This window comes from Malus sylvestris, chromosome 2 (assembly GCF_916048215.2).
Source record: "Malus sylvestris chromosome 2, drMalSylv7.2, whole genome shotgun sequence".
NCBI lineage: Eukaryota > Viridiplantae > Streptophyta > Magnoliopsida > Rosales > Rosaceae > Malus > Malus sylvestris.
Genome location: NC_062261.1, coordinates 6,935,314 through 6,959,165, shown reverse-complemented (window position 1 = coordinate 6,959,165; position 23,852 = coordinate 6,935,314). Strand labels below are relative to the sequence as shown.

General features: G+C 37.0%; 6 protein-coding genes across 8 annotated transcripts; 3 read left to right on the top strand and 3 right to left on the bottom strand.

Annotated features, from left to right (window-relative positions):
• Window positions 1-105: 105 nt before the first annotated feature.
• LOC126607317 (pollen receptor-like kinase 3) lies at window positions 106-3,703 on the top strand. The gene is made up of 2 exons (XM_050274870.1): window positions 106-2,233; window positions 2,774-3,703. Exons 1-2 carry the CDS (start codon window positions 808-810, stop codon window positions 3,340-3,342), a joined length of 1,995 nt encoding a protein of 664 aa, XP_050130827.1. The 5' UTR covers window positions 106-807; the 3' UTR covers window positions 3,343-3,703.
• A 1,068-nt stretch (window positions 3,704-4,771) lies between these two features.
• LOC126607299 (uncharacterized) lies at window positions 4,772-6,689 on the top strand. The gene is made up of 3 exons (XM_050274846.1): window positions 4,772-5,027; window positions 5,713-5,834; window positions 6,167-6,689. The coding sequence occupies exons 1-3, from the start codon at window positions 4,904-4,906 to the stop codon at window positions 6,488-6,490; spliced, it is 570 nt and encodes a 189-aa protein (XP_050130803.1). The 5' UTR covers window positions 4,772-4,903; the 3' UTR covers window positions 6,491-6,689.
• Window positions 6,621-9,070, bottom strand: LOC126607308 (sm-like protein LSM1B). Its single transcript, XM_050274859.1, has 5 exons — window positions 8,722-9,070; window positions 7,921-7,989; window positions 7,695-7,810; window positions 7,531-7,593; window positions 6,621-7,134 (listed from the first exon to the last, which is right to left on the bottom strand). Exons 1-5 carry the CDS (start codon window positions 8,780-8,782, stop codon window positions 7,057-7,059), a joined length of 387 nt encoding a protein of 128 aa, XP_050130816.1. The 5' UTR covers window positions 8,783-9,070; the 3' UTR covers window positions 6,621-7,056.
• A 1,286-nt stretch (window positions 9,071-10,356) lies between these two features.
• On the bottom strand, window positions 10,357-12,554 carry LOC126607290 (protein DEEPER ROOTING 1-like). The gene is made up of 6 exons (XM_050274837.1): window positions 12,439-12,554; window positions 12,235-12,307; window positions 11,627-12,153; window positions 10,956-11,088; window positions 10,779-10,847; window positions 10,357-10,568 (listed from the first exon to the last, which is right to left on the bottom strand). Exons 1-5 carry the CDS (start codon window positions 12,442-12,444, stop codon window positions 10,828-10,830), a joined length of 759 nt encoding a protein of 252 aa, XP_050130794.1. The 5' UTR covers window positions 12,445-12,554; the 3' UTR covers window positions 10,357-10,568; window positions 10,779-10,827.
• A 2,707-nt stretch (window positions 12,555-15,261) lies between these two features.
• LOC126607273 (protein LAZ1 homolog 2) lies at window positions 15,262-18,422 on the top strand. Of its 3 annotated transcripts, none has more exons than XM_050274827.1 (9): window positions 15,262-15,363; window positions 15,939-16,045; window positions 16,441-16,497; window positions 16,727-16,835; window positions 16,974-17,161; window positions 17,236-17,324; window positions 17,437-17,686; window positions 17,807-18,034; window positions 18,131-18,422. In XM_050274827.1, the coding sequence occupies exons 3-9, from the start codon at window positions 16,471-16,473 to the stop codon at window positions 18,329-18,331; spliced, it is 1,092 nt and encodes a 363-aa protein (XP_050130784.1). In that variant the 5' UTR covers window positions 15,262-15,363; window positions 15,939-16,045; window positions 16,441-16,470; the 3' UTR covers window positions 18,332-18,422. The 3 variants fall into 3 exon arrangements, with proteins under 3 accessions (XP_050130784.1, XP_050130777.1, XP_050130767.1); XM_050274820.1 differs by having other exon boundaries at window positions 15,851-16,045; XM_050274810.1 differs by having other exon boundaries at window positions 15,783-16,045.
• Window positions 18,423-18,542: 120 nt separating this feature from the next.
• Window positions 18,543-23,846, bottom strand: LOC126607264 (uncharacterized). Its single transcript, XM_050274800.1, has 13 exons — window positions 23,311-23,846; window positions 22,935-23,090; window positions 22,595-22,807; window positions 22,415-22,510; window positions 22,210-22,326; window positions 21,838-22,107; window positions 21,363-21,519; window positions 21,076-21,153; window positions 20,632-20,732; window positions 20,293-20,463; window positions 19,757-19,831; window positions 19,405-19,491; window positions 18,543-19,122 (listed from the first exon to the last, which is right to left on the bottom strand). The coding sequence occupies exons 1-13, from the start codon at window positions 23,701-23,703 to the stop codon at window positions 18,769-18,771; spliced, it is 2,268 nt and encodes a 755-aa protein (XP_050130757.1). The 5' UTR covers window positions 23,704-23,846; the 3' UTR covers window positions 18,543-18,768.
• Window positions 23,847-23,852: the final 6 nt, after the last annotated feature.

The window sequence follows — 23,852 nt, the reverse complement described above, 5'->3', positions numbered from 1 at the left end:
ATTCATCGTTTTGCCATTGCCATTTCTGATCTTAAAATGAAAGTTTCTTGAAAAAACATACTAAATACACAATCGCATGATATAACCAGTATCACGCTTGTCATAACATATGTATAATTAGTTATTAATATTATACCAACTATATAAACTCATCGTTCGCCTATATTATAGCATGTGAATCAGTTACTCTCCATGCCATTCTATTGCAGATAGCATGAGTATTTGGTGATCAAGAACTCTAGATGAAAAATCTAGTTTCTCCTACTGGCTGTCTAGTATTATTTACACAACACACATTGACTTGTGATGAATCATGAAAGTGTGGCAGCTAGAAAAAAAACAACACAAACATGGTGTCTCCCTCTACCAACTCTACCCAACTTTAACGAATGAATGAAAATAACGTTTGTTTTTGTACGTAATTTTTGGAATTGGGAGTCCTAAAATGTAGGGCATCCAGTGGCTGACAAGGTCAATGCAAGTTTCACAACCTCCACAACCTCTCTCTCTCTTCCCCCCTCTCAAATCCCCCACAAGAGGCAAATACAGCCCTCTCTCTTCTGTCCCCAACCTCTATTCTTAGATTTTGTCTTGTAAAATCTGGTAATCTCCATTCCCCCAATACACCTAAACATGTCACACCCAACTCCTCCTCCTCCTCCGCCTTCCCCTCCTCCCCCATACACCCTACATTGATGATCACAAACACACCAAACCCTCAGACAACAACACCACCCCATATCAAACAGCGGCTCATTTTCTATCCGGTGGAGACGACACCACATTGTCCCCCTTCCGGCCCTGCAAATGGCCGCTGTTCCCTCGTTCCTCTTCCTCCTCATCTTCCTCTCCTCCTCCCCTCACCTCTCCCTCTCCTTGTCACAAGAACAAGATGCTCTCTTGAAGCTCAAGAGATCTCTCTCTCCAGCAGATAATCCGTTGGACAACTGGGACCCGAACACCTCCCCATGTAACGACAAATGGGCTGGGATTGTCTGCAACGAAGATGTCATCACCGGTCTCCATTTCGCCAACATGGGTCTCTCCGGAAATATTGACGTTGATGCATTAAAAGACATTCCTACCCTGAGAACCATTAATCTCATGAACAACAAATTCTCAGGTCCAATTCCAGATTTCCACAAGCTTGGTGTCTTGAAATCCTTGTTTTTGGCGGGAAATGACTTCTCCGGCGAAATCCCAAAAGACTACTTTTCCCATTTGACGTCGTTGAAGAAAATTTACCTTAACGGTAACAATTTCACAGGAAAAATCCCAGAGTCATTGACCCAATTGACCAAGCTAGAAGAACTTCATTTGGAGAGCAACCAATTCACAGGCCCTATACCAAAATTAAAACCAGGAGTATTGAACTCCCTTGACTTTTCAAACAACAAGTTACAAGGTCCAATCCCGGAAACCCTGTCGAAATTTGACTCCAAGGCGTTCGATGGAAACGAAGGACTATGTGGCGGGCCACTCAAGTCATCATGCAAGCCGCCTCCAACACCGTCATCTCCTCCGCCAAAATCCCCATCAAAGTCTCCGCCAGAATCCCCATCAACATCGCCGCCCTCGATTCCAAAGAAGAAGGAGGAAGATAGAAAATCAAAAACCATCATCATAGTCATCAGCGTCATTGTCGGTATCATGGTTCTGCTCCTGCTTTTCGTGCTGCTCACGAAGAAGAGGCGAAAACGGGAGGACGATTTCAACGTGCTCGGCAAGGAACAGATCGTGGATGGCCATCGTAATGTACAGGAGAAGGTGGTTGAAGTTCATATTCCAAGCACAACAAATCGCAGCGTGGGAAGTACAAATGAGTCGAATCGTAGCGTGGAGGTCAACCAAAGCAATAGCAGAAAAGGTGGCGGGGACTCGAAAAAGGGATCGAGTCAGGGGAAAAACGGCATGAACGAGCTTTTGATGGTGAACGAGGAAAAGGGTACATTTGGATTGCCGGATTTGATGAAGGCGGCAGCAGAGGTTTTGGGGAATGGAGGGTTGGGATCAGCTTATAAGGCGGTGATGTCTAATGGGTTTTCTGTGGTGGTGAAGAGGATGAGGGAGATGAATAGGTTGGGGAGAGATGGGTTTGATGCTGAAATGAGAAGGTTTGGAAGATTAAGCCACAAGAACATCTTGACTCCTTTGGCTTACCATTATAGGAGAGAGGAGAAGCTGTTGATCTCAGAATACATTCCTAAGGGCAGCTTGCTATACGTTTTGCATGGTACGAATTTGTCTTAGTTTTGTTCAATCAATCTTGTTTTAGGCCTCAGTATATGCTAGAATCATTTTTTTTTCGATTGACTGGTGAAGAGTGTCAATCTCCACTACTTGATATGTCATTGAGATATTGCGTACCAATCTTGCATATACTTGGTATGTCGTTAAAGTTGGTCGATATTATCAAATGTCAGTAGACTATATTGGCCAAATATCGACAATGTACCAAGTACTATAAAGTGGTATTCGTAACAAAACTTTTTCCTGCTTAGAGAACAGGCTACCATTCTACGATTTCTTAGTACATTGTAGATTGGTATAGTGCCAAACTCTTATTTTTCCTAATAGATCAGATTGTTTAACAATATAACATGTCAGATTGTTTAACAAGACACTTCTCATTAGACGAACGCAACAAAAATTTCCATTGGATAGATATAATTATCAATTTTTGTTTCTTGGTGATATACATCAATAAATTTCTGAAGCACATAGAAATCTAACCAGACTAATAATAAATATATGCACAATATTGAATTTGCAGGTGATCGCGGAATTTCTTATTCGGAGCTGAACTGGCCTACCCGTCTGAAGATTGTCCAAGGAATTGCATGTGGAATGGGATTCATCCACACAGAGTTTGCATCCTATGACCTGCCCCATGGAAACCTAAAGTCCAGCAACATTCTACTAAAAGAAGACTATGAGCCCGTCCTCAATGACTATGCCTTACATCCTCTCATAAACCCTAGCAATGCTGCACAATCCATGTTTGCTTTTAGGACCCCAGAGTACATAGAATCCCAGCAAGTATCTCCAAAAGCCGATGTATACTGCCTTGGGATTGTGATCCTTGAAATCCTCACCGGGAAGTTTCCATCTCAGTATCTGAGCAACGGGAAAGGCGGAACTGACGTCGTTCAGTGGGTCCAATCAGCCATGGCTGATCAAAGAGAACAAGAGTTGCTAGATCCAGAGATAGCAAGTGAGACAGACTCAGTGGATCAAATGCTGCAGCTTCTGATGGTTGGAGCTGATTGCACTAAGAGTGAGCCTGAGCAAAGGCTTGATTTAAGCGAAGCCATTAGGAGGATTGAAGAGGTACAAGCTTGAGAAGCTTGCAGGCATGCATGTATATAAAAATATATATATGCTAATATGCTTGCTATATATTCTTCAATGGATTTACTTCAATACAAATGGGATTTTCTTACAAAGGTGAGAAATTAAAAGGGCTGATGAGGGGATCAGAGAGTGTTACTGCAACCACAGAAGCAAATGGAAAACGAGTGAAAAATACTATATTAAAAAAGGGTGCTAATTCAGGAAGTATTTTTTTTTTTTTTTCTTACCATCTATATAGGTGAGTTAAAAAAAGGGTAGGAGAGAGAGTGCTGGGTTGGAACAAGGGAGGAAAAATGGAATTTAGTGAAAAATACTGAATAAATTAAGTGATATTTCTATTTTGGAGGAAGGTTTGGATCTTAGTTCTTGTTTTTTTTTTATTCTTTTTTTTTTTAGTTGTACAGAGAAGGAACCATAATCATAATTTTCGTTTTTTTTAGGAATACTAACACACAGATTCATTCATCTACTTACATGTTGATTGACTAAACATACATGTATCACATGATTTTATTTATTTTTCATTTATCAAACTTCAAAACTGCCAAAGACGTTGCCAACATCTATGTTTTATGCTGACTGTATCAATCAGTAAATCTACATTTTAGAAATAAATAAGATTGAATTATAAGAAAACTGCCACAACGAATAACATTTGGTGAATAAATTAGGTAGTCTAGCGATAATCAAAAGTTACATATGAGCCGAAAACGATAATAAAATAGAGAAATAAATACGACGATGCAAATAACTTCTATCTCAAAATAATTAAGAGCAACCGTTTTTAAATTTAACGCATACGTTACACCCATGTATCTGCATCTCTCATCCTGTAAAGTTTTTCTCCTGTACTGTACTTGAGGTTGTGTTCCATTCCTTATAATTATCGAAAAAGAATGCAAGGACAGGCCAAGAAAACGCGAGTCTTATGGTGAAAATTAATCACTGTTCATGAAGAAATTGGTCTACGTAGACAAGAACTTGCATATAGTTGCATGTCAGGGAGTGTATATATTTGTTTCTTCTCTTCTCTCATGTATACAGTCAGCAAGTCACATATGAAGAGAAATAGAGAAAAACGGGTATATTTTTAGAGTAGGCAAGCTTTTTTGGCCCATGTGTTCGTCAATTGAGGAAGAAATTTTTGCATGTACTAGAACATGTGTTATTATTCACATGTTATATAATATCAGTAGACGGCGAATTTTATTACATCTCATATTTAAAGTATATTAATAAAAAAAAATTACAAATATTATAATTTACGATAAATAATAACACTGCATAATGGTGTTTCGGATACAATAAAAGTTTACTCCGATGAAAGCCCAAACCCACTTATCCCATATGGGTCGACAGGTTCTGGCGTTGTTGGGTTTCGGCTGCCATGTCTGACCAAAGAAAGTAGCTCCCTTTTACTATTTTTATATGTCGGTTTGTCAAATCGCCAAAACCTACCACATGTTAAAGGAACCAAACACAGATCACAATCGACTATAGTGGCTGTTGTCAGAGGAAGACGAAGAGTTTAAAGATCCCAGGAAGGAACATGGGAACTGCATCAGAGATTGTAGCTAAACTGAAACTGAATCCCCACCCTGAAGGTGGCTTTTATTTCGAAACTTTCAGAGATACTTCCATTGCCCTGCCATTGTGTCAGCTTCCCCCTGACTGTTAAGTTTTTCTCGCTTCTGCTTTTCATTCATTCATTCCTGTGAATTTTCATGTTTTACAAATGATTTGAATTTTGAATATTTGATTTTTGTTTCATTATGTATTGGGTTTTATGGTTATCTGCATATTGATCTTGGTTTTATAATTTTTGGAAAATCTTTGGAAGCTCATGAGTAGTGAAATTGATTGGTTTGTATGGATTAATGTGTTGTGTTGTGTGAAATTGGATTCTTTGTTATTGGAATTTAAGGCTCGTATGCAAGCAATCATTCTCCTGTGTGTTTTTTTTTTTAAAATAAATGATAGCGTTTAGTGGGTTAAATTGTTAGTTCTTAAAGAGGAGGGAGGGGAATCTTTGAAGATTGAACCCGTACTATGGTGCATAGATATAATTGTTTTTCGCTGCTGTGATAAAGTGCGACGTGCATTCTCCTATGTGTTAACTGCACTTTTAATCATATTGATAGCTTGTCGACAATTGTAAAGTTGAAGTATCAATAGTGTCAATGGTATTATTATCTACAATGTATCGACAACATATCCGCATTCATACGTGGGATGTGAGAATCTTTTTAGCCCAATTGAATTTTGAAATAGAATTGAGTCCAATTGTAATGTATGGGAATTGTGGTTGTATTATTTGTACCACTTTCTTTTACCAACACAAGTGTAGTTTATCTGCAGACAAGGTTGAGCGCCCTGTGAGTTCATCTATCTACTTCTTGCTGCCGTCTGGGAGTGTATCTCGCCTTCATCGTATACCAATGGCAGAAACCTGGCATTTTTATCTCGGAGAACCCATTATGGTACACTTCGAATCACGGCTCACTGAACGATTGAATCATCTGCATTCACATGTCATTTCTGTAGTCATTTCAAGATATTCATATGATGCATAACCATCTTACCGTGCCAACATATTAGGACAGACGTTTCGCCTATGTTCGGAATTGTGTAGGTTTTCAGCTAAATTGGTTGATACTCGGCCTCGGCTTTTGAATTAAGATAGATCATCTTACATTCATCCGATTTCTGCGCTATGTTTTCCGTTTGGTAGTTGTGGGAAGCATTTAAATGTTTATAGAGAAACAGATAATGTAAAATTTCTGCTCTTTAACACCTCTGTATCTGCTATCAGGTCGTGGAGTTGGGGGAAGATGGGAAAGTCAAGTTAACCTGCCTCGGACCCGATTTGGGAGCGGATCAGCAACCCCAGTACACAGTGCCTCCAAATGTATGGTTTGGTTCCTTCCCAACAAAGGACTACAGCATTTCACCAGAAGGGGCATTGCTCAAAGCTGCTCCAAGGGATGCCGAGACTCACTACTCTCTCGTGGGGTGTACTTGTGCACCTGCCTTTCAGTTCCAGGATTTCGAGTTGGCAAAACGCTCCGATCTTCTTCCTCTTTTTCCTGGTTACGAGGCTCTCATAACGCTGCTTACTTTCCCTGAAGAAGCATAAGCATTTGCTGCTGTAATGTTATGGTTGTATTAGCTCAATGTTCATTCTGAGTTTTTACATGTTTATGTATCCGAAGCGACCGAGGATTGTTAAAACATCGTTTCACATACTTATATGTTAAGACTTCAGATTTGATGATCCATTGATTTGGCTTGATCATACAGATCTTATATAAATATAATAAGGATTTGAACATGAATATCTTACAGATGTAATAACACTGAATGTGCCATGAAATGTGTACCTCCACAACGGTTAACAACCCATGGAAAATCAAAACTAATTATGTTCAACAGAGAAACAACTGCAAATCTAAATTCCGAATCAGTTCTGCAGAACCCGAAACCATGCTTGCACGTATCAATCAAATCCAAATGAAACAGGGAAAGATCATCGACATTGCCACACATCTAGTAGACCCAGAACACAACTTCCACTCAATGAGTCCTCAGAACTGATATGACTTCTCTTCTTGTTTGCACTCCTATATAGGTGAAAACCTCGGGTCACTGTCGCACTAAAATTCGCAGACATGGCCTGAACCCACGATAAAATGGGTGGGCAAGTTAATCAAAATCAAGGAACTCCATTCTTTTTCTCATGGAGCCTTTTAAATCTGTCGCATCCCTCTCTGCTTTCTGAGCCTGAACAGAAGAGAAATGTACTCGAATTATTGTAAAGTGCAAACGACCATAATAGCAAGGAACAATCCAACCCAACCACCTGAATAATACATTACAAAGATTGCTATTTATACAATAATCTTAAAAGGAAAGGATTTAACTGAAAGGTTGCAACATCCAGCCGTAACATCTAGGAAGAACCAAAGTGAATGTATTCCCATTCAAAATAGCAGCGCATAACGTTGCTCGTTTGTTAACCGTGGCAGGACAATGTAGAATTACGCGCAAAGAATTTAACCATAGCACATATGCATTCACAAAATTAGGGTTTTCTTAATATGACCTAATGCCATCACCCTAAGCATTGCAGATTGCAATTTTCGATTGCAGTCTTAACCAATAAACATACAGACTTACCCTTTTTATCTCTGCTTCTGGTACCAAAGTCATATGAGGGGGAAGCTCCTCCTTATCCAATTCCTATAAAATTAATAACAAGAATTTAATAAATGAACTGATAATGTAGTAAAAGATATTAACAATAGTCAAGTCTCACAGGACTGAAAGAGAATGCAATATACCAGCTCTCCAATTAAGACGACATTCTCCCCACGGATTACATATAGACCTAATGGGATGTCACAATAAAGGTCACCCACAATTACTCTTTCACATGCGCCTTCAAGAACAACATTAGCTGTGCAGATGAAAGACCACTACCATCATTAGCTATGGTTTCAATAGAAATAATAAGAGTGAAGATAATGATAACTCAGTAAGTCACGTGGAGTAACAGATTAGTATTACCAAACTGATCAAAAGACCGTAGCAATCCCAACAGCTTTCGTCCATCTCGCAGCAAGACAAGAAGCTTTTCTGAAAAATAAATAAAAAATCATAATATGCCAAGTACTTTGCAACGAATCAATCTCTAATGACAATCAGTTTACTGATACATCCCACATATTACCAATCCCTACAATCACATAGAGATTGCAGTGACCTTAAAGCACTATCAGCATCCGAGTCATCCTTATTACTGGATTGAATATTGAGGCATTACGAACATAGCTTTCCATTTTCTCAAACTCTTCACCAACGGGAATGCACAAAGTGATACTGCGAGCAGTTCTAATAGCCCGAATGAACGGTTCTCATTTCTTATTCAAACTCTTGTTTCATCATCACCTTCTACTTTGAGAAAATATTTCTCCCATGTATACTTTTGCTTATGAAGCAAATATACGCTTTCGATCCTAACAAATTGGGAAAATTGGATAACACCCCCACGCACAAATCCTCAATTTAGCAGTAGAAATTCAACATCACTATAATTACTCAGTGCAAAGACCTAAAGTTTGAAGCTTCACTTCTTTATCTTCCTTATATCTCATCTTAATTCAAAATTTGCAACAAAACAGTACATACAATAAGGGATCTGCAAATCAAACAGTATAACAGCTGCTTTCAAACCCTAACAAAATTTTACAAGAAAAACACCGGAACAGAGCTCAAAAAGGTAATTCACAGCTAAAACATACAACACATAAAAATTTCACAAAACCCAATTTTCAATCACTTCAAATTAGATCTAGAGAGAGAGTATACTGTCAAGATAGGTAGCAAGAGAAGTGGAAAGGAAAGTATCTTCTGCCCCAGCCCACGACATGAAGTAAGAAGTATTCCTCCTCCTCTTAATCCTACTGGGAAATTGGGAACTTGAAACTGCAACCAAAAGAACCCTTAAACCTTCTCCAATGGCATTGGCTTCTTACCACCAAAAGAAATAAAAATCCCCAAAATCCCCAGAGCCCTAAACTTTCAATCACACACTGCCTCTACCAACCCTAATTCCAAATTTCCAACAATACCCATCAAAGATGGAAGATTGTGAGTTGGGTTTGAACCATTAAAGTCATCGGCTTGGCCGAAAAGATGACATCTTTTACTCTTTTATTGGTTCTCTCTCTCTCCTTCTGACAATATATTATAATTATTTGTTATTTACTTTTCTTTCTTTTTTTTATTGAAATAATTATCTGTTGATAAATAATAATTATGTTTAACTGGATACAATGAATTGGGATTAATACCTCGCTTAAAAGGGAAATCTTTGATTAATTATAGGTGTTTTATGGAGCGGATTAGATTAATTTTAGGGAACTTTAACGAAAAGCATCTGGTACTGTTCATTTTAACGAAAAACCACATTTTTACACTAAAAAGTCAATCATGGTACTATTCATTTTACTCTTTATTTTGTTCTTATCATTAAAACTCAAAGTTTTCAAGCTCTTTTCATTAGTTTTCCTTTAATTTTAGTATCATAGATCTACACGATCTGATTAATTATACGTTCCCTCATACGTAATCCTTTCATCATCATAAATGAAGCCATTGGAGAATGATGTTTTTTTTTCATTTAGAAAAGGTTGAGAAATAATGTTAAACCTTAAAATAAGGTTTTCAAACAAAAGAAAAACAAAGGTTCCTTTGAATGAAAACTTTAAAGATTTTTGCTTATTTATCAGGAGCTAAATTTATTAAGAGCATTTATATGTGTTTTCAGATTTGATCCCTCTTTCCCGCATTATCATTTGAGTTAAGAAATCTTTTTTTTTTTTACTTATTTACAAAATGCTTTGAATTCTTAATTATGTTGATGCAGGGCGCTCTTTTTCTCTTTATTCGGGTTTCATGTCCCGGAAAGCTCATTGTTAGCACCCTTTCCATTTGCTTGTACGTTGTTCCACCATGAAATGAATATCGTATTTGATTTAAAAATAATAATAATGTCCAATCATGGAGATGGAGAAGTTTAATGTAAGAACTATAATAATTGTTGGAGAAATGTTACGAAGATTCTCTCAAAAGTGTGACTCTCCATCAATTTTCTGTCACTTCATGTTTTTAGATGTTTCATAATAATATGGTTTTTAGCACAATGTTTTATAATATTGGTAAAAAAAAATTAACACTAAAATGTAAGGTGACGAAGAGTTATAAAGAGTTCTACTTTTGAAAAAGTTGCTTAGCACTTCTCTAATCATTTTGTGGTATTATATTGTTGATCCGGACTAAGAAAAAGTTTTCACATATTGGTCTCGTATTATCTTATTACTGATTTTTTGTTGCCTTATTTCAATAAAACTATTTATTTGGAGTAAAGAAAAACAATATAATTTTATTAAAATATCAAATACAACACAACACATCAATAGTAAGAGCTCAAAGAGTCTCCACTTTAGCAATATTCGCCGTGCAAAAAAAAAAAAAAGGAAAGATAATAGTCTCCTTTTTTTGTGATGAAATTATGAAAGATAAACAGTCATTTATTTCGTTATTTTTCTCCTGATTATGTTCTAATCAAACATAGGCCAAAAATGTCACACTTCGCATTCCACATGCCCAACTGTAGAGCCCAACCAAACAACTTTGCAGCAATTGACAGAACTCTGCACATTAAATTTAAATTCAGCATAACCACGAAGAATTTAGCTATAACACTTACACATATACAATACAAATTTCGACGTTAAATGATGATTAAATACATGCATTCACATAATTATATAACCGTTAGATAAAAATGACATTATAGTCAGTCATAACAAGAGAAAAGTCAAGTGACAAATCAAAATTTGTAAGAGACGTTAAAAACTTACGTTGTATGGTTTGAAGCCGCAACAAAATGGTAGAAGTGATTCAGTAAACTTATATCTCTAGAACGATATCTGCAACCAGAAAAAAAAAATTGTGTGAATAAAGTTATTTCCAAAGCATATGTGTCTTTTGCATAAACAGACTCTTAATCCATGTCTTAATCATGTTTAAGTGCTTACATTCAGAATCAGTCTTGTCCCATTTAGCTTTGGCAGACTTGGGGTTGCTGTTCTCCAAGTACTTTTTCATGGACATTGTTGAAGTACTTGAACTTCGGGGGTATATATTCTTGTGAAGGATTGCCCTCAGTATCTAGCATTGACCCAAAACAAAAAATATGTTAAAAATGATTAAAAAAAAAAAGAAGAGATAAAATCTTGTTATGAAGTATTGCAAATCGTAATAATTTAAGGACATTTTCCAACTTTTGTTAGTTTTTTGCTATGTAATCCATTAAATTTACTCTCTGGTCTCATGTGGTGTGAATGTGGAGATTTAGTACAAAAAATTAATAGAAATTGAGATGTATCTTTCGCTTGAAATATATCGTTTGGAAACTATATTCTACATGACCAGATGACCAATTTGATGCCCTCTCATTTCATGAAGTTTCACTTTGTTCCTTGTATTTTCAATTGCAACAAATTTTGTCCCTATAGTACGCAAATTGTATGAGGATATTTTTCAACTTCTCATACTTACCCTCTCACGTGTCGCGCACTTGGCTATTTCATACCAGAAATTAACGCATGTTGCCAAAGATGACCGTATATGATACAATACAGGCATGAAAGTTAAACTTTATATATTAATATTACAGGGCCAAATATATGTTGTATAATGGATTTACCTTCTCCATTCTTGACTCCGGGACTGGATCTCTTAGACCAGGAGCAGCGGCAGCTGGTGCAAACCCACTGCTACAAACAAACACTTTCTTGAGGAGAAAAGAGAGTGATTTCTTCCCAATGGTGGAGTTTGTGTTATCCAAACAAACATCTTTCCCACGGCTGAGAACGACACTCGAGCTCCGTTGGAATCGACTCATATTTTCTTTCGGCAGCTCGTCACAATCTACATTGTCAGTACTTGTTATCTCAGGTTTCAAGCTCGACTGGTTGCTTAGAAACTTGTTAGGAGCTTTTTCAAGCTCTAGTAATGCAGCTGAGTTTGATTGGTTCAAGTACGAGCTCAACTCGTTCTGAATGTGTGTAGCGTCCTCTGGTGTGAAATCATGGAGGTGGTCGTTGGGGGAGGGTGGTGGATTGGTTTGTTGATCTAGTTTCAAGTCACCATTTCCTAATGTTCCAATTGCCAGCAGCCCGTGATGCCATTCATTTGCTTCTTCTTTGGAAGGTTTTTGTTGCACCTTCTCGTCTATAAAAGAATAAAAAGAACAAATTAAATATATTGATCCAAGAATAATTAGCAAATACAAATTAATAAAAAATTAATTACCATCAAAGAATTTTAAGCTTGGTTTTTCAAGCCGGGGTTTCCCAGTGAGCTTGCTTTGCATCCAATCAAATATCTGCAATCAAACAAGTCAAAACACTTATAAATTACGAGAGAAACTTATTTACACACAATATGTTACTATGTCGGTATTCTGAATACATGCCACTGTTAGTATATTTTACAAAAACACAAGTATCTTGTTACCTTCATTTGTTGAAGTGTCTTCTTCTAATTGGGTGATTAGCAGCAAGCCAGGTTTGCAGATTAAAAGAGCTTAGAGAAAGGGTGTGGATAAAAGTGGGCTTATAGAGATAAGGTAATTTTTGTGTACACAGATCTCATAAGCCAGTGAGAGCTTAGCTGCAAAAGCCTTTATATAGAAATAGAATAGAGCTGTGATTTGAGAAGTTCCATAGTTCAAGTTCCCAAACACTTACTTTGGCGCCTTTTCTCTCTCTCTCATCTCTTTGCATTTGATCACCTAAATAAGAGATTTTTTAGCATATATGCTGAGAACACGATTCGGTACACCAAATGCAATAATATAATTGGTTAGAAACTTAAAATAAATTCAACAAATTATAGAATATAGCAGTATGTTTACCAACACACTAAATAATTTCTCCACCTAAATATTTTATGTTTCCCAACCAGTACTATCTCTTCTTTTTTTCACACTACATTATTATTTTTCGTTCCCAACCAGATTTCCCACTAATTGAAGAATTCTGAAAATTGATGAGTATCTGATCACATAATTTTTCATGCAAATCCCCCTAAAATGGGGGTGCTAAAGGAGACAGTATCTATCTTCCAATTGACCAGAGCAAAAGCAATCTGCATATATGAGCAAGAACACACAGACATTACCAATTTTACCATCTTACAGTCAACTAACAATGTCCCAATTACTCTATTTAGAGAGGTATTAATTAAAAACAAAACTACCAATTTCCTTATTTGTAAGAATCACTAAAATATGCCCCAACTAATGTCATGAAGAAAACTAACAAGTTTATGCAATAAGATGGAGTAATTTATCAGTCTATTATATTCAAATATGGACACATTCTGAATCTCACTTATTTTTTACAATACTTTAATTAGTACGTGTTAAAACAATGACGGATTTACATAAAAGTCTGATGCATGCAATTGCCTCTCATGCACCCTAACTAAATAGTACAATATTTTCGTGATATTTTTTCTTGAGCATGGCTATATATGGGTAAGATTCTTGATAAAATGCTTTTAAAAATGGATAATGTTAAGGAGTTCAATTATTTAAATCAAATTTGCAAACCAAATGATGTAGTTGTCGATGATTGGATTATTACTTCGTTGATTAACGTATTTATTTCCTATTGGCGACGTCACATCATTTGATTTGCAAATTTAGTTTAAAATTTTGGTCTCCTAGCATTACTCTTTCAAAATATTGAGGGTGAGTAGGTAGCGAAGAAAAATAAGCCAAAGTCACGTTCGGACATCTTGCCTTTGAAAGAAAACTTCATGGATCAACCACTGATCTTAAGCAAATTTAACTCGATTTATAGTGAACATAGGGTTGATGAGAAAAATTAGTGCGTGTGGTTTTATGAATTTAAATAACAATATATGATTGAATTGTTCACCAAAATCCACTAAAATTCTCCCTCACAAATCACAATTCGCATAATATGAGATCTATGGCGGCCGGGCCAACGTGCTGTTCATGGGAGTTCATGCATGCACGTGAACATGTTCAATCCATTGCTAAACCCTAAACCCAAAGCAAGTTGGGGGAGGCTAGTGAGGTGGAGATTTGCCAAGTGTCAAATTACGACATAGTGATGACTACTCATCTGACCGTATCCGACCAACACGTGTCTCAAAGGGGATCTGACTAACATTTCCATTGCTCGTGAACCTATGTGCTATATCTAGATTAAAAAATGAAGCAACTTTAATTTATCAACTCCATGCGATTGTCTCTCGCTTTGCTAGAACTAACCATTAGATCATATAGTATGTGTTTTATTTATTTTTTTATTTTTCTTTTTTATTTTTTATTATAGATTTAACGGTTGAAAACTTAAAGTATTTGTACTTTAGAGTTCAATAAAGAATCGTCTCTACGATCTAAATAATGTTGTATTTTTATTACCATAACTGTTTTCAGTGATATATAGCTTCTAAATTCAGCATACATGTAAATGTAGCCATTAAATCGTATACATTTAACTTGAAAATCAGTCAATTGATTATTAATTGAGAGACTCAAACTATTACATATTAACACGAAATTTCATCTTCAAAGCCGATGCAGGCTCAACATACCTCTTTAACTACGTGTTGATAATTCTGACACGCGATTCACTTGTTATACAACCCGAGAATAGACCAATTAGTTATTGATATTAGGACTTTACAAGAAATTATATAAATTAAGCCATTGATGGCCTTGAATCAAGTAACAATTGCATGGGAACTCTTCAAGATAGTAGTCAATCACCTTGACCAATTGCTTCTACTTTTCATGGAATGCACGCTTAATTAGGATATATATATATATATATATATATATATATATATATATGCAATCAAACATATCAATCTTTTATATATATTAAGAGTTTGTTTGACAACAATTTTATTATTAATTTTTATTTTTATTTTCATCTTATTTGATACTTAATTTTTAGTTTTCAAAAAAATAAAAATTGAAAACTATAGTTTTAAGTTTTTAGAGTTTGACATTGAGTTTTTATTTTTTGGTAAAAAATTAAAAGTAATTATAAAACAAGTTTTCGAATTTTCAAAAAAATAAAAACGAAATGGTAAGCGTGGCATGAAAGTGGCATGCATTTAATGCTTTAGAAGTGGCCGAAAAAAAGTAATTTGATTCGGTTTTTTCTGTCTTACCAAGTACGTGTCGTTGGTCTAACGAGAAAGTTGCAACAAAAAGTACACGTGTTGTGTCGACACGTGAGCTTATAATGTAAGTCTGCCTAACAGATAGTAACTAACTGCCGTTGTTTCCTTTGAACTTATCAGTTGAGATTCGAAGGAATATATTTTCTGCAACAGCAATGGCAAAACCATGTTCATCACAAGGCAGAAAAGAAGACAAATCTCACGCTTTGTAAGGTTGGCGGGCTCTTAATTATTTCTTTTGGCGGGAATTTGCATGAATATATATATACACACACACATTGATGTTTATATATTGATTTGTTGTCTTTTCGTTTTGTTCTAAAGTTAGGAGGATTAAAATTGGGGTTTCTATTTAACATATAAACCTTTTTAGTGTTTCTGGTTTTGTTATCTACTAATTAATAATAAATTAATAATGAGTTGTGATATGGAAATGATCATGCACTTTTTAGTCATTCGATTGAACAAATAATTGAAAGACAAGGGCCATAACGGAGCCAGAATTAAGCCTTCAAACACTAGGGTTTTGATTGCATTGTTAGCCTTGTAATAGAGTAAGAGAGATGTTCTATTAATTTGGAGTTTACTTTCTCTCTAAGTCTCTATTTAATCGAGGATTTATGAATTTTCAGGTTGAGTTCATACATATTCACTGTGAGAGCTGTTGTAGCTGTATTGATAATTATCGTCCCTCCTTTAGGGTTTAGGATTTATGAATTCTTTGGGAGCGGAACATGTTCGAGTAATGGCATCAGATTATAATTCAGTCCATGGAAACATATACGCAGATCTCTACAAACCAGCTGTTATCATTGGAGCCTGTTTTACAGCTGTTGCACTCGCCCTCTCCATTTTTCTCATTTTCCAACATCTCAGATCGTACAATAAACCCAGTGTTAGTTCTTTTTCCACCATATATATACCTCCATAACTCTTTTAGGGTTCCTTTTATTGGTATTTTTGTGATATTAAATGTTTGTTTACTCGGGAATAACTTTAGCAATAATGCAGTTTATATATTAATTTTACTGAATTCTGCAAATCTTGCATGAATGTGATATTGTTCAAACCGGTGTATGCTTATTATTCAATTCTCGGTTGCTACACCGGTGTGAAAATGAATGCATCATGATCGAAATTGAAAAGCAAACTACCTTGAAATTCATCTGTCGTTTGTGCTTAATATGTATTCATTGATTCAAATACTTTTAAAATTGAAAATATAGAAATTGCTTGGTGGTTTCCAGTTTGGACTAGCAGTATTTAATTCCCTAATTATTTATTTTCCAGGAACAAAAATGGCTCGTTGCCGTAGTCTTCATGGTACCTGTATATGCTACTGAGTCAGTAAGATTTCCTCTATCTAAATATCATATGCTTGTCCTCTTAATTTTTGGTATACTGCCTGCAGTTCAGAAGGAAAACAAAATAAGAGAAGGCAACATGATATTATAGGTTTCTTCTCTGTACCGAATCTGTATCCTTCGTCAACGGATTCATTTTCTGTTGTGTTCGTTGTTTTTGGTGTCTCCGTCATGCAACATTGGCATTAATTTTCTGGTTTTGACTTCTACAGATTTTATCCTTGTGGAACCCGAACCTTTCTCTTGCCTGTGACATTTTAAGAAACTGTTATGAAGCATTTGCCTTGTATTCTTTCGGAAGCTACTTAGTTGCCTGTCTCGGTAAGTCACTTGTTAATTTCTGCATTGGTTTCAGAAACATATATATATATATATTACTACTTGTATCTGCTCTGGTACAATCGTGGCAGTTTGACGATGTTATAATTTTCCTAATCACTTTTGATGGTTATTATGTAGGAGGTGAAAGAAAGGTCATAGAACTACTTGAAAACCAATCGGAAAAACTGCTCAACAGACCACTGATAGAAGGAGTGGCAGACGAGGATCACACCGTGCCACATTGGTCCCTTCGAAACTTCTTCTTACGACCATCTGTTCTTGGGAAACATTTGCTCAATATAGAAAAATTTGGCCTTGTACAATATGTAAGTCGCTACTCTTTTTCCCTGATAAATTTAATTCAACTTTGTTGGCTCTAATACGTGCTAGGTGTGCCCAGATGATTCTGAAGACAGTTTGTGCATTCTTAGCTTTAGTGTTGGAGCTCTTTGGTGTGTATGGAGACGGAGAATTCAAGTGGTATTACGGGTATGTAATTCATGCAGATATGGCTTATTGCTCTGGCATTCTTCATGGATGCTTTTGATGCGCCTGTTTAGATGCATCTCCCACTTCACCCGTAAGTCTTACTTCTCTGCAGGTATCCATACATGGCTGTTGTACTGAACTTCAGCCAGATGTGGGCATTGTATTGCCTTGTGCAATTCTACAATGTAACACACGAAAGACTTGAACCTATTAGGCCGCTCGCAAAGTTCATCAGCTTTAAGGCTATTGTGTTCGCCACTTGGTGGCAAGGTGTGGGCATTGCGCTATTATGCGCATTTGGTGTTCTTCCTAAGGACGTTAAACTACAAAGCGGCTTGCAGAATTTCTTGATTTGTATTGAAGTATGTCGCGTCTTTTGCTTTGGCAACTCTGTTTCTCATCGAACAATGATGGCCGCAAAGCTTCACTATAATTTTGTTTACTCCTATAGATAATGCAGGCTTTATCTGTTTGATTGGCAGATGGCAATTGCAGCCGTTGCGCATATGTTTGTCTTTTCAACTGAACCATACCATTACATTACAGCATACGAGTATGGGAAGGTCACCACTGAAACAACCAAGGCAGAAGTGAAGTTGGAGGAAGGTGACGCCCCAGCCAGGCTCGAAAAAACGGAGACCAAGGTTGAAGCGCCTGGAACAAGTATCACTGAGAGTGTTCAGGACATTGTTGTTGACGGTGGTCAGCGTGTAAGTTTCTTCCCCATCGATAATTATCCACCGGATATTATGTAGTCTGTATCGATTCTTCTAAATTTATACATTCATATTGCACAATGTCAGCAGGTTGTCAAGGATGTTGTGTTGACCATAAATCAAGCAATAGGGCCAGTTGAGAAGGGAGTCGAGAAGGGCGTGACGAAGATCCAGGAGACGCTCCATCACAGAACAGTGGACTCGGAATCGGGAGAACACGAAGATAAGTCAGAAGTAGAAGTTGAGGAACAAGTCGGAAATACTGTCAGAGAAACTCATATCGACCTGTAGGAAAACATAGAACTCTCTTTCTGCTTGAATTGAAGGAATGGTCACTGTATTTAATTTTTTTGACGGAAATAACGATTGAAGAACACGAACAGATTCAAATGTTTATTCGGGACATTCTTGTACATAAATCTTTCTTCAACCAGGCATAAAACAGTGTTGAAATCGACAAAACGCAAGTTTTAGCCCTCTGGAAGCACACTGGCTGTAAGAATGTGAAGAATGTGTCGTAAGACTTTTTAGTTTTAACCATATATATCATTCCTGTTGAAATGTACAAGGTGGTCCACTGTAAAAAAAGAAATCCGAAAATAGTAACGTTACAACGGTGTATGAATTTCTCGTCTACTCGCCGTCTAGCTGTGCGTATTTGATGCCATGAACAAAATCCTAGACGCTACTTGTATTCTACAAGATAGTCCAATTCGTACTGCCAATTTTTACGATCCGCCATCTCCTCCGCAGCATCCACGCCAGCAGAACGCACAGCAGTTGAGGCAGCCAGCACACGCAAGACCAGTGAAGAGCTGAGTGAATACGGTTGCACATTGAGGATTTACCTTGGAGCAACACTGGATGCAGGCCATGCAGCAGCATCTGTTCCATATAGCGCCACAGCAACTTGAAGCTGCTCTCACAAAAATTTCAGCAGCTTCCGGTAGTTTTTGTTCTTCGGATCCAGGAGGAATGTTCTCGGCTGTTGCCACTAAGTTGCCAAAGCCAACGGATAGTGTCGGAAGCAACATCGGTTTTTCAGAGTCTTTTGTTATGTTTGTGCAGCTTTTCTTTGATGCCTGTTATCACGTTTATTGAACAATCAATCAGAAAGATGATCTATCAAATATACGAAAGTACAGAGTTTCATCTATTTAAGTTGCAATAATTTTGGAAATAAAAAAACTGTTCACAAAAGACATACTATCATTTCACTATAAGGTGAAGAATAAGATAGAACGAAACACTAATTTTGCACGACGAAGTAGTTATGGACTTGATGATAACCACACGATGCGCTATCAATTGTCCCAGTAGATCAACATGGCGGAATTTTAGTTCTGTTTTAGAAAAATGCTTACCTCTTGTGATCCAGATAGTTCTTTGTGAAGTATCACCATGCGCGTATACTCACTCACGACATTGGTCTGCAAGCTCAGTTTAGCTACCTGCAAATAGTAGGATATAACATCAGAATATTCGTAATTACTATGAAGTGGAAATTGATTCGTTAAATTAAGTGGCATATGGCACAACTTCGAAAATCAAGGACGCTTGGTAAGATTTTCGTTTTTAGTTTTTGGTTTAGAGATAGAGAGGAAATACGTGGAGGAAAAGAGAGATAGAGGAGGTTGAGGGAGGTGGTCATCTTTTCGTAACCTCTCTACTTTTTAATTTTCAGGGTAGGGAAATGTAGTGAAGCAAGCAACAAACCTTATCCTCAAGCTTTTTGTTATCTCCATACCATGCCTGAGAAGTCAGCAACTCAATCTGTCCTTTTGTACATAACTGTACAGAAAAGGGAAAAATTGTCAGGAAACAGGAAATAAAGTACAGTCCTGTCGATGGCTTGTTGCAAAATTCGAAGGACAGGAGGATTTATTTTTAACTGGAATAAGAACGTAGAGAACCCTAAGTTGTACTGAAATGGCAAAATAAGTCATTGATGTGATCATGCATGAGTGCTGAAACAGATATTTTGTATGGGACTAAGCAACTACAACTTAAACCAAGACAAAATGGAACGTGAACTGGAATTGTGCAAGCATGGAGAGAAGTGTACAATCCAGTAGGAGGAACCATCATTCAGTTCACGAAAATACAGAACTGGCAAAGCCAACTCAATAGCAAAACTATCAGACTAGCCAATAATATACATGTTTACTCATAAAAATTATTCTAAAAAGATTTATGAGCAGAAGTCAAACTGTAGTTAAGCTAACAAGTCAATGGCTTAGTGGTGCCCTTACCTTGTCAAGAGGTATGTCCTTTGCATCTTGTAACTTCAAATTGATCTCAATATTAGACATATCCGGTAAAAGACCTTTAACTTTAAGTGTGCTGGGAAACTTTCCTCGGAATCTGCCAGATACAGTTAATGGACTCTCAGATGAGAGGTCTGGAATATGGGAAGGGAACACCTAATGCATAAATTGCAGATATGTCATGGTAAGTCAAGATAAATTGTTAAAGTTGATGTAAGTTGAATATAATGTCCAAAATGAAACAGCCAGTAAGTCGATGTGTAATGTTGGTTTCGAATTGTAAATACGAAAGGTCCACAAACTTTTAAAACAGAATGAGCATACCTCAACATCATCAAGATCATCCAATGTCTCAACGGCTATATTTGAAAGAATCACAGATGAAGCTCTGGTAAATAGGTTCTGCATTCGAGACTCGACCAAATCTGAAAACAAAAGAATATAAATTTATAAAGCTTAGGGTTTAATTAAGTACGTACAACAGCTAAAAGAAGTTAGTATAAATTTCTGATAAACCATTGCGATATTTGTTCACGGCCATATGACAACATAAGGTGAGTCATATAATTTGTGATTTGAAGGTCAAGTTTCTACAAGTTTAGGGTTATAAAAGATTTTTATTTGACAAGAGAGACCAAGATTCATACAAGCTCTAAGGTCCAGTATTCATATGTTTTTATAAGATATCAGATACTTCATATTAGCTGAAGTACAAAACACAGTCTCCGCAATAAAAGATCGTTTCCCAGAAAAAGATAGTCAACTTACCTATATCATACGCAGCATCATATTGGCCCCTGCCAATCATTGCAAGCATCCGCAGGAAATAATGGTTGCAGAATGTACCTGGAATATTTTAGATGAAAGTTAGCTAGAAGCCTAGAATGCAAGTGTAATAAAAACAATGTGTGCTTGATGATAAAATAAATGTGACTTTATGCTGGCAGAGGCAAAGTACTCTTAACTGATCTTAAATCATCAGAAAGAGGCTATAATGTCACTTGAAAATATAATACTAGCCTGGTCTCTAATGGCACAATAGCAAAAACCCTTACCTATTCCAAAAGTGTATATACGTGGAGCTATAGGACCTGCTTCTGTAAGTCGATTTTTCATTGCATCACAAATTTGCCTCTCATCTTGAACAGACCCATCAGTAACAAGGAAGATGATAGGAAATGAACCCCGAGTATTTGATAGCATCTCTATTGCCTAAAATAGAGGAGCAACAAAAGATAATAAATAACTCTCAAATGATATTATTTTAGACAATCCTTGAAGACCATATAAATAGGGGTTAAAAATTAAAAAGGTAAACCGGCAAATATAAATATCCACACAAACACTCATATCCGGATGCAGAAGGGCTAGACCATTAAAAATGGATACTCCTTAAAATTATCATTTTTTACTACTGTAATGTACCTTAATAGATAGCCATGTGCTTATGCATGAAAGAATCAGAAAGAAACATAACTGGTAAACTTAATGGCAGAATTCACAAAGAGGCAAAGAAGCTTGAGAAAATACTTGGGTAAGGGGAGGCAATATATCTGTATCACCGCCAGCAATAAGATTTATGCCAATCCACTCAATGGCCCTTTCAACAACTTCCTTGGTAGCCGATTTCATTGATGTAGAAGATAAAAAAGTCTGTCCATTAAAAGCTATAATACAGAACGAATCTTCTGGATGAAGCTTCGAGAGGGCTGCAGATATTACATTCTTAACATCATCAAGTGGCTTTCCCTGCATACTTCCACTAATATCAACAACAAACACTACATCCCTTCTGAAAACCTGAAAGACCAATTAGGAGGGAAGATAAGAATAAATTTTTAAGAAAAATGAAAATACAGAGTAAGAAATAAAAAAATGAAATCTATTTAATATAACACCAACCTTCCTGCTCTGCTCGTTTCCTGGTAGAAGATAGACAGAGAAAATTTCTCTTTGATCAATGTCATGCATGGGCGGTGACTGCACGAGAACAGCACCATGTGTATGACTTGAAGAGACCTAGAAATGCCCAAATATGTTAGAATGACAAAGACCTTGTAGAATCTGTCCACATCTAGCTGGAAAAAAAAATGCATGCGAGCCTTACCGTGTATGAGAAATTAAAGTCGGTATTTGACCAATTGAGAACATCTGCCTCATACAGAAAACCCAATTTTCCAACTTGGCTTATTCCCCGTAATTCCTGGAAAAGTCAAGAGAAATATAAAAAGGTTGTCACCTTGCTTACAAAAATAATAAGCCCTCAGAGTTATGATCAAAGCTGCACCTTCAAAGAATGACTAGCTGTCTTGCACGAAACTTCAGTTCCAACGCCAGAGTTCACGTTTAATTGGATCTTTTCCTTTTTCAGGTATTTCTTTCCTGGGGGAATGACATACTCCGGAAAAGTGAATGGTACATTCAAGGAGAAATTGCCATTTGAATACGATAATTTCTGAGACCAACTCATTTTGATTGAGATATTGGCTCCCCCATTGACCTTGAAAGAACAAGAAGAGTACATTTTAGTGAAAAGAACAAGAATTAAAATACAGGATTCTGATGATAATAAAAACCGAAAACTGTAAAAACGAAAGGTATGCCGATTCTTGGTAAGCTATTATTACCTGAGGGGTTGTCAATGTAAATATATGAGGTTTGACTCTGAGAAAGCCTCCCTCTACATGGGTCATCTTCTCCATCTCCTTGTCATCTTCCAATTGACTGAGTTGAGTATGGTACGATTTACCGTTTACGTCGACCTCAACACCTAGAATTGAACCCTGTTAGCACAAATATATAATTTGCTTAAAAATAGGGATCAAAACCAACACACCTAAAAATTCAATCAATTTCAAAATTTCCACATTTCAGCAACAATATCATCATTAAATTTAAAAACCCAAGAATTAGTTCAACAAATCGGAGACTCCAAAAGCAATAATTTAACGGATTGAATCCAGAGAAGCAAAAAAGATTCGAACTTTATTCGAAGTTACGCACCTGTTCACCCATAGGAATGGCAACGCGGCAACCGCAGCTCTTGCTACCCTTTATGCAATGGACCCTCCACGACCCAGAAACCCGAATGAAGGCGGTGTCCATGTAGCAATCGACCTGGAGCTCGACCCGGTTCATCGTCAACGGAATGAGCGCCGGGGGGTCGCACCTTCCGTGCACGTGGGGCTGGTAGCTGGGGATGTCCGGATTGTCTACGATGCCCGGGTCGGATATGACCGCGTAGACCATCGGCGCCGTCGGGAGGAATGCGCACGACGTCGCTTTGTCCATCGACGGCGGCTGCTTCGGCGGCGACACCGCTCGATCCTTCCCGAAGTATAGTCGTTTGGAGAACTTGAGACCGTCATCCACGGCTTTGGAAAAATCCTCGGCCATTTCCGACGATCAAATGGGGAATTCCGGAGCCGAGAATTTGTGGGTCAGCAGGAAATCGGATGTTATAGCAAATTGGGAGTCGATTGGCGATCGCAGAATTAGAGGAGCGAGAGAGAGAGAGATGCGTGTGACCGTTGGGAAACGCTGGG

What these genes read in the sequence shown, in the direction of transcription:
- LOC126607317 (XM_050274870.1), top strand. Translation starts at nt 808, where the DNA reads ATGGCCGCTGTTCCCTCGTTCCTCTTCCTCCTCATCTTCCTCTCCTCC. An exon ending in CTTGCTATACGTTTTGCATG is followed by an intron (nt 2,234 to 2,773) that starts GTACGAATTTGT and finishes TTGAATTTGCAG; the next exon opens with GTGATCGCGGAATTTCTTAT.
- LOC126607299 (XM_050274846.1), top strand. Translation starts at nt 4,904, where the DNA reads ATGGGAACTGCATCAGAGATTGTAGCTAAACTGAAACTGAATCCCCAC. An exon ending in GTGTCAGCTTCCCCCTGACT is followed by an intron (nt 5,028 to 5,712) that starts GTTAAGTTTTTC and finishes GTTTATCTGCAG; the next exon opens with ACAAGGTTGAGCGCCCTGTG. An exon ending in ATCTCGGAGAACCCATTATG is followed by an intron (nt 5,835 to 6,166) that starts GTACACTTCGAA and finishes ATCTGCTATCAG; the next exon opens with GTCGTGGAGTTGGGGGAAGA.
- LOC126607290 (XM_050274837.1), bottom strand. An exon ending in AAGCTTAAAATTCTTTGATG is followed by an intron (nt 12,154 to 12,234) that starts GTAATTAATTTT and finishes ATTCTTTTATAG; the next exon opens with ACGAGAAGGTGCAACAAAAA. An exon ending in CGGAGTCAAGAATGGAGAAG is followed by an intron (nt 11,089 to 11,626) that starts GTAAATCCATTA and finishes GGTCAATGCTAG; the next exon opens with ATACTGAGGGCAATCCTTCA.
- LOC126607264 (XM_050274800.1), bottom strand. Translation starts at nt 23,703, where the DNA reads ATGGCCGAGGATTTTTCCAAAGCCGTGGATGACGGTCTCAAGTTCTCC. An exon ending in CAGCTAGTCATTCTTTGAAG is followed by an intron (nt 22,511 to 22,594) that starts GTGCAGCTTTGA and finishes TGACTTTTCCAG; the next exon opens with GAATTACGGGGAATAAGCCA. An exon ending in TGATGCTGCGTATGATATAG is followed by an intron (nt 20,733 to 21,075) that starts GTAAGTTGACTA and finishes TTTTGTTTTCAG; the next exon opens with ATTTGGTCGAGTCTCGAATG.
- LOC126607308 (XM_050274859.1), bottom strand. Translation starts at nt 8,782, where the DNA reads ATGTCGTGGGCTGGGGCAGAAGATACTTTCCTTTCCACTTCTCTTGCT. An exon ending in ACGGTCTTTTGATCAGTTTG is followed by an intron (nt 7,811 to 7,920) that starts GTAATACTAATC and finishes TCATCTGCACAG; the next exon opens with CTAATGTTGTTCTTGAAGGC. An exon ending in TCGTCTTAATTGGAGAGCTG is followed by an intron (nt 7,594 to 7,694) that starts GTATATTGCATT and finishes TTAATTTTATAG; the next exon opens with GAATTGGATAAGGAGGAGCT.
- LOC126607273 (XM_050274820.1), top strand. Translation starts at nt 15,863, where the DNA reads ATGAATTCTTTGGGAGCGGAACATGTTCGAGTAATGGCATCAGATTAT. An exon ending in CTGTATATGCTACTGAGTCA is followed by an intron (nt 16,498 to 16,726) that starts GTAAGATTTCCT and finishes TGACTTCTACAG; the next exon opens with ATTTTATCCTTGTGGAACCC. An exon ending in GAATTCAAGTGGTATTACGG is followed by an intron (nt 17,325 to 17,436) that starts GTATGTAATTCA and finishes ACTTCTCTGCAG; the next exon opens with GTATCCATACATGGCTGTTG.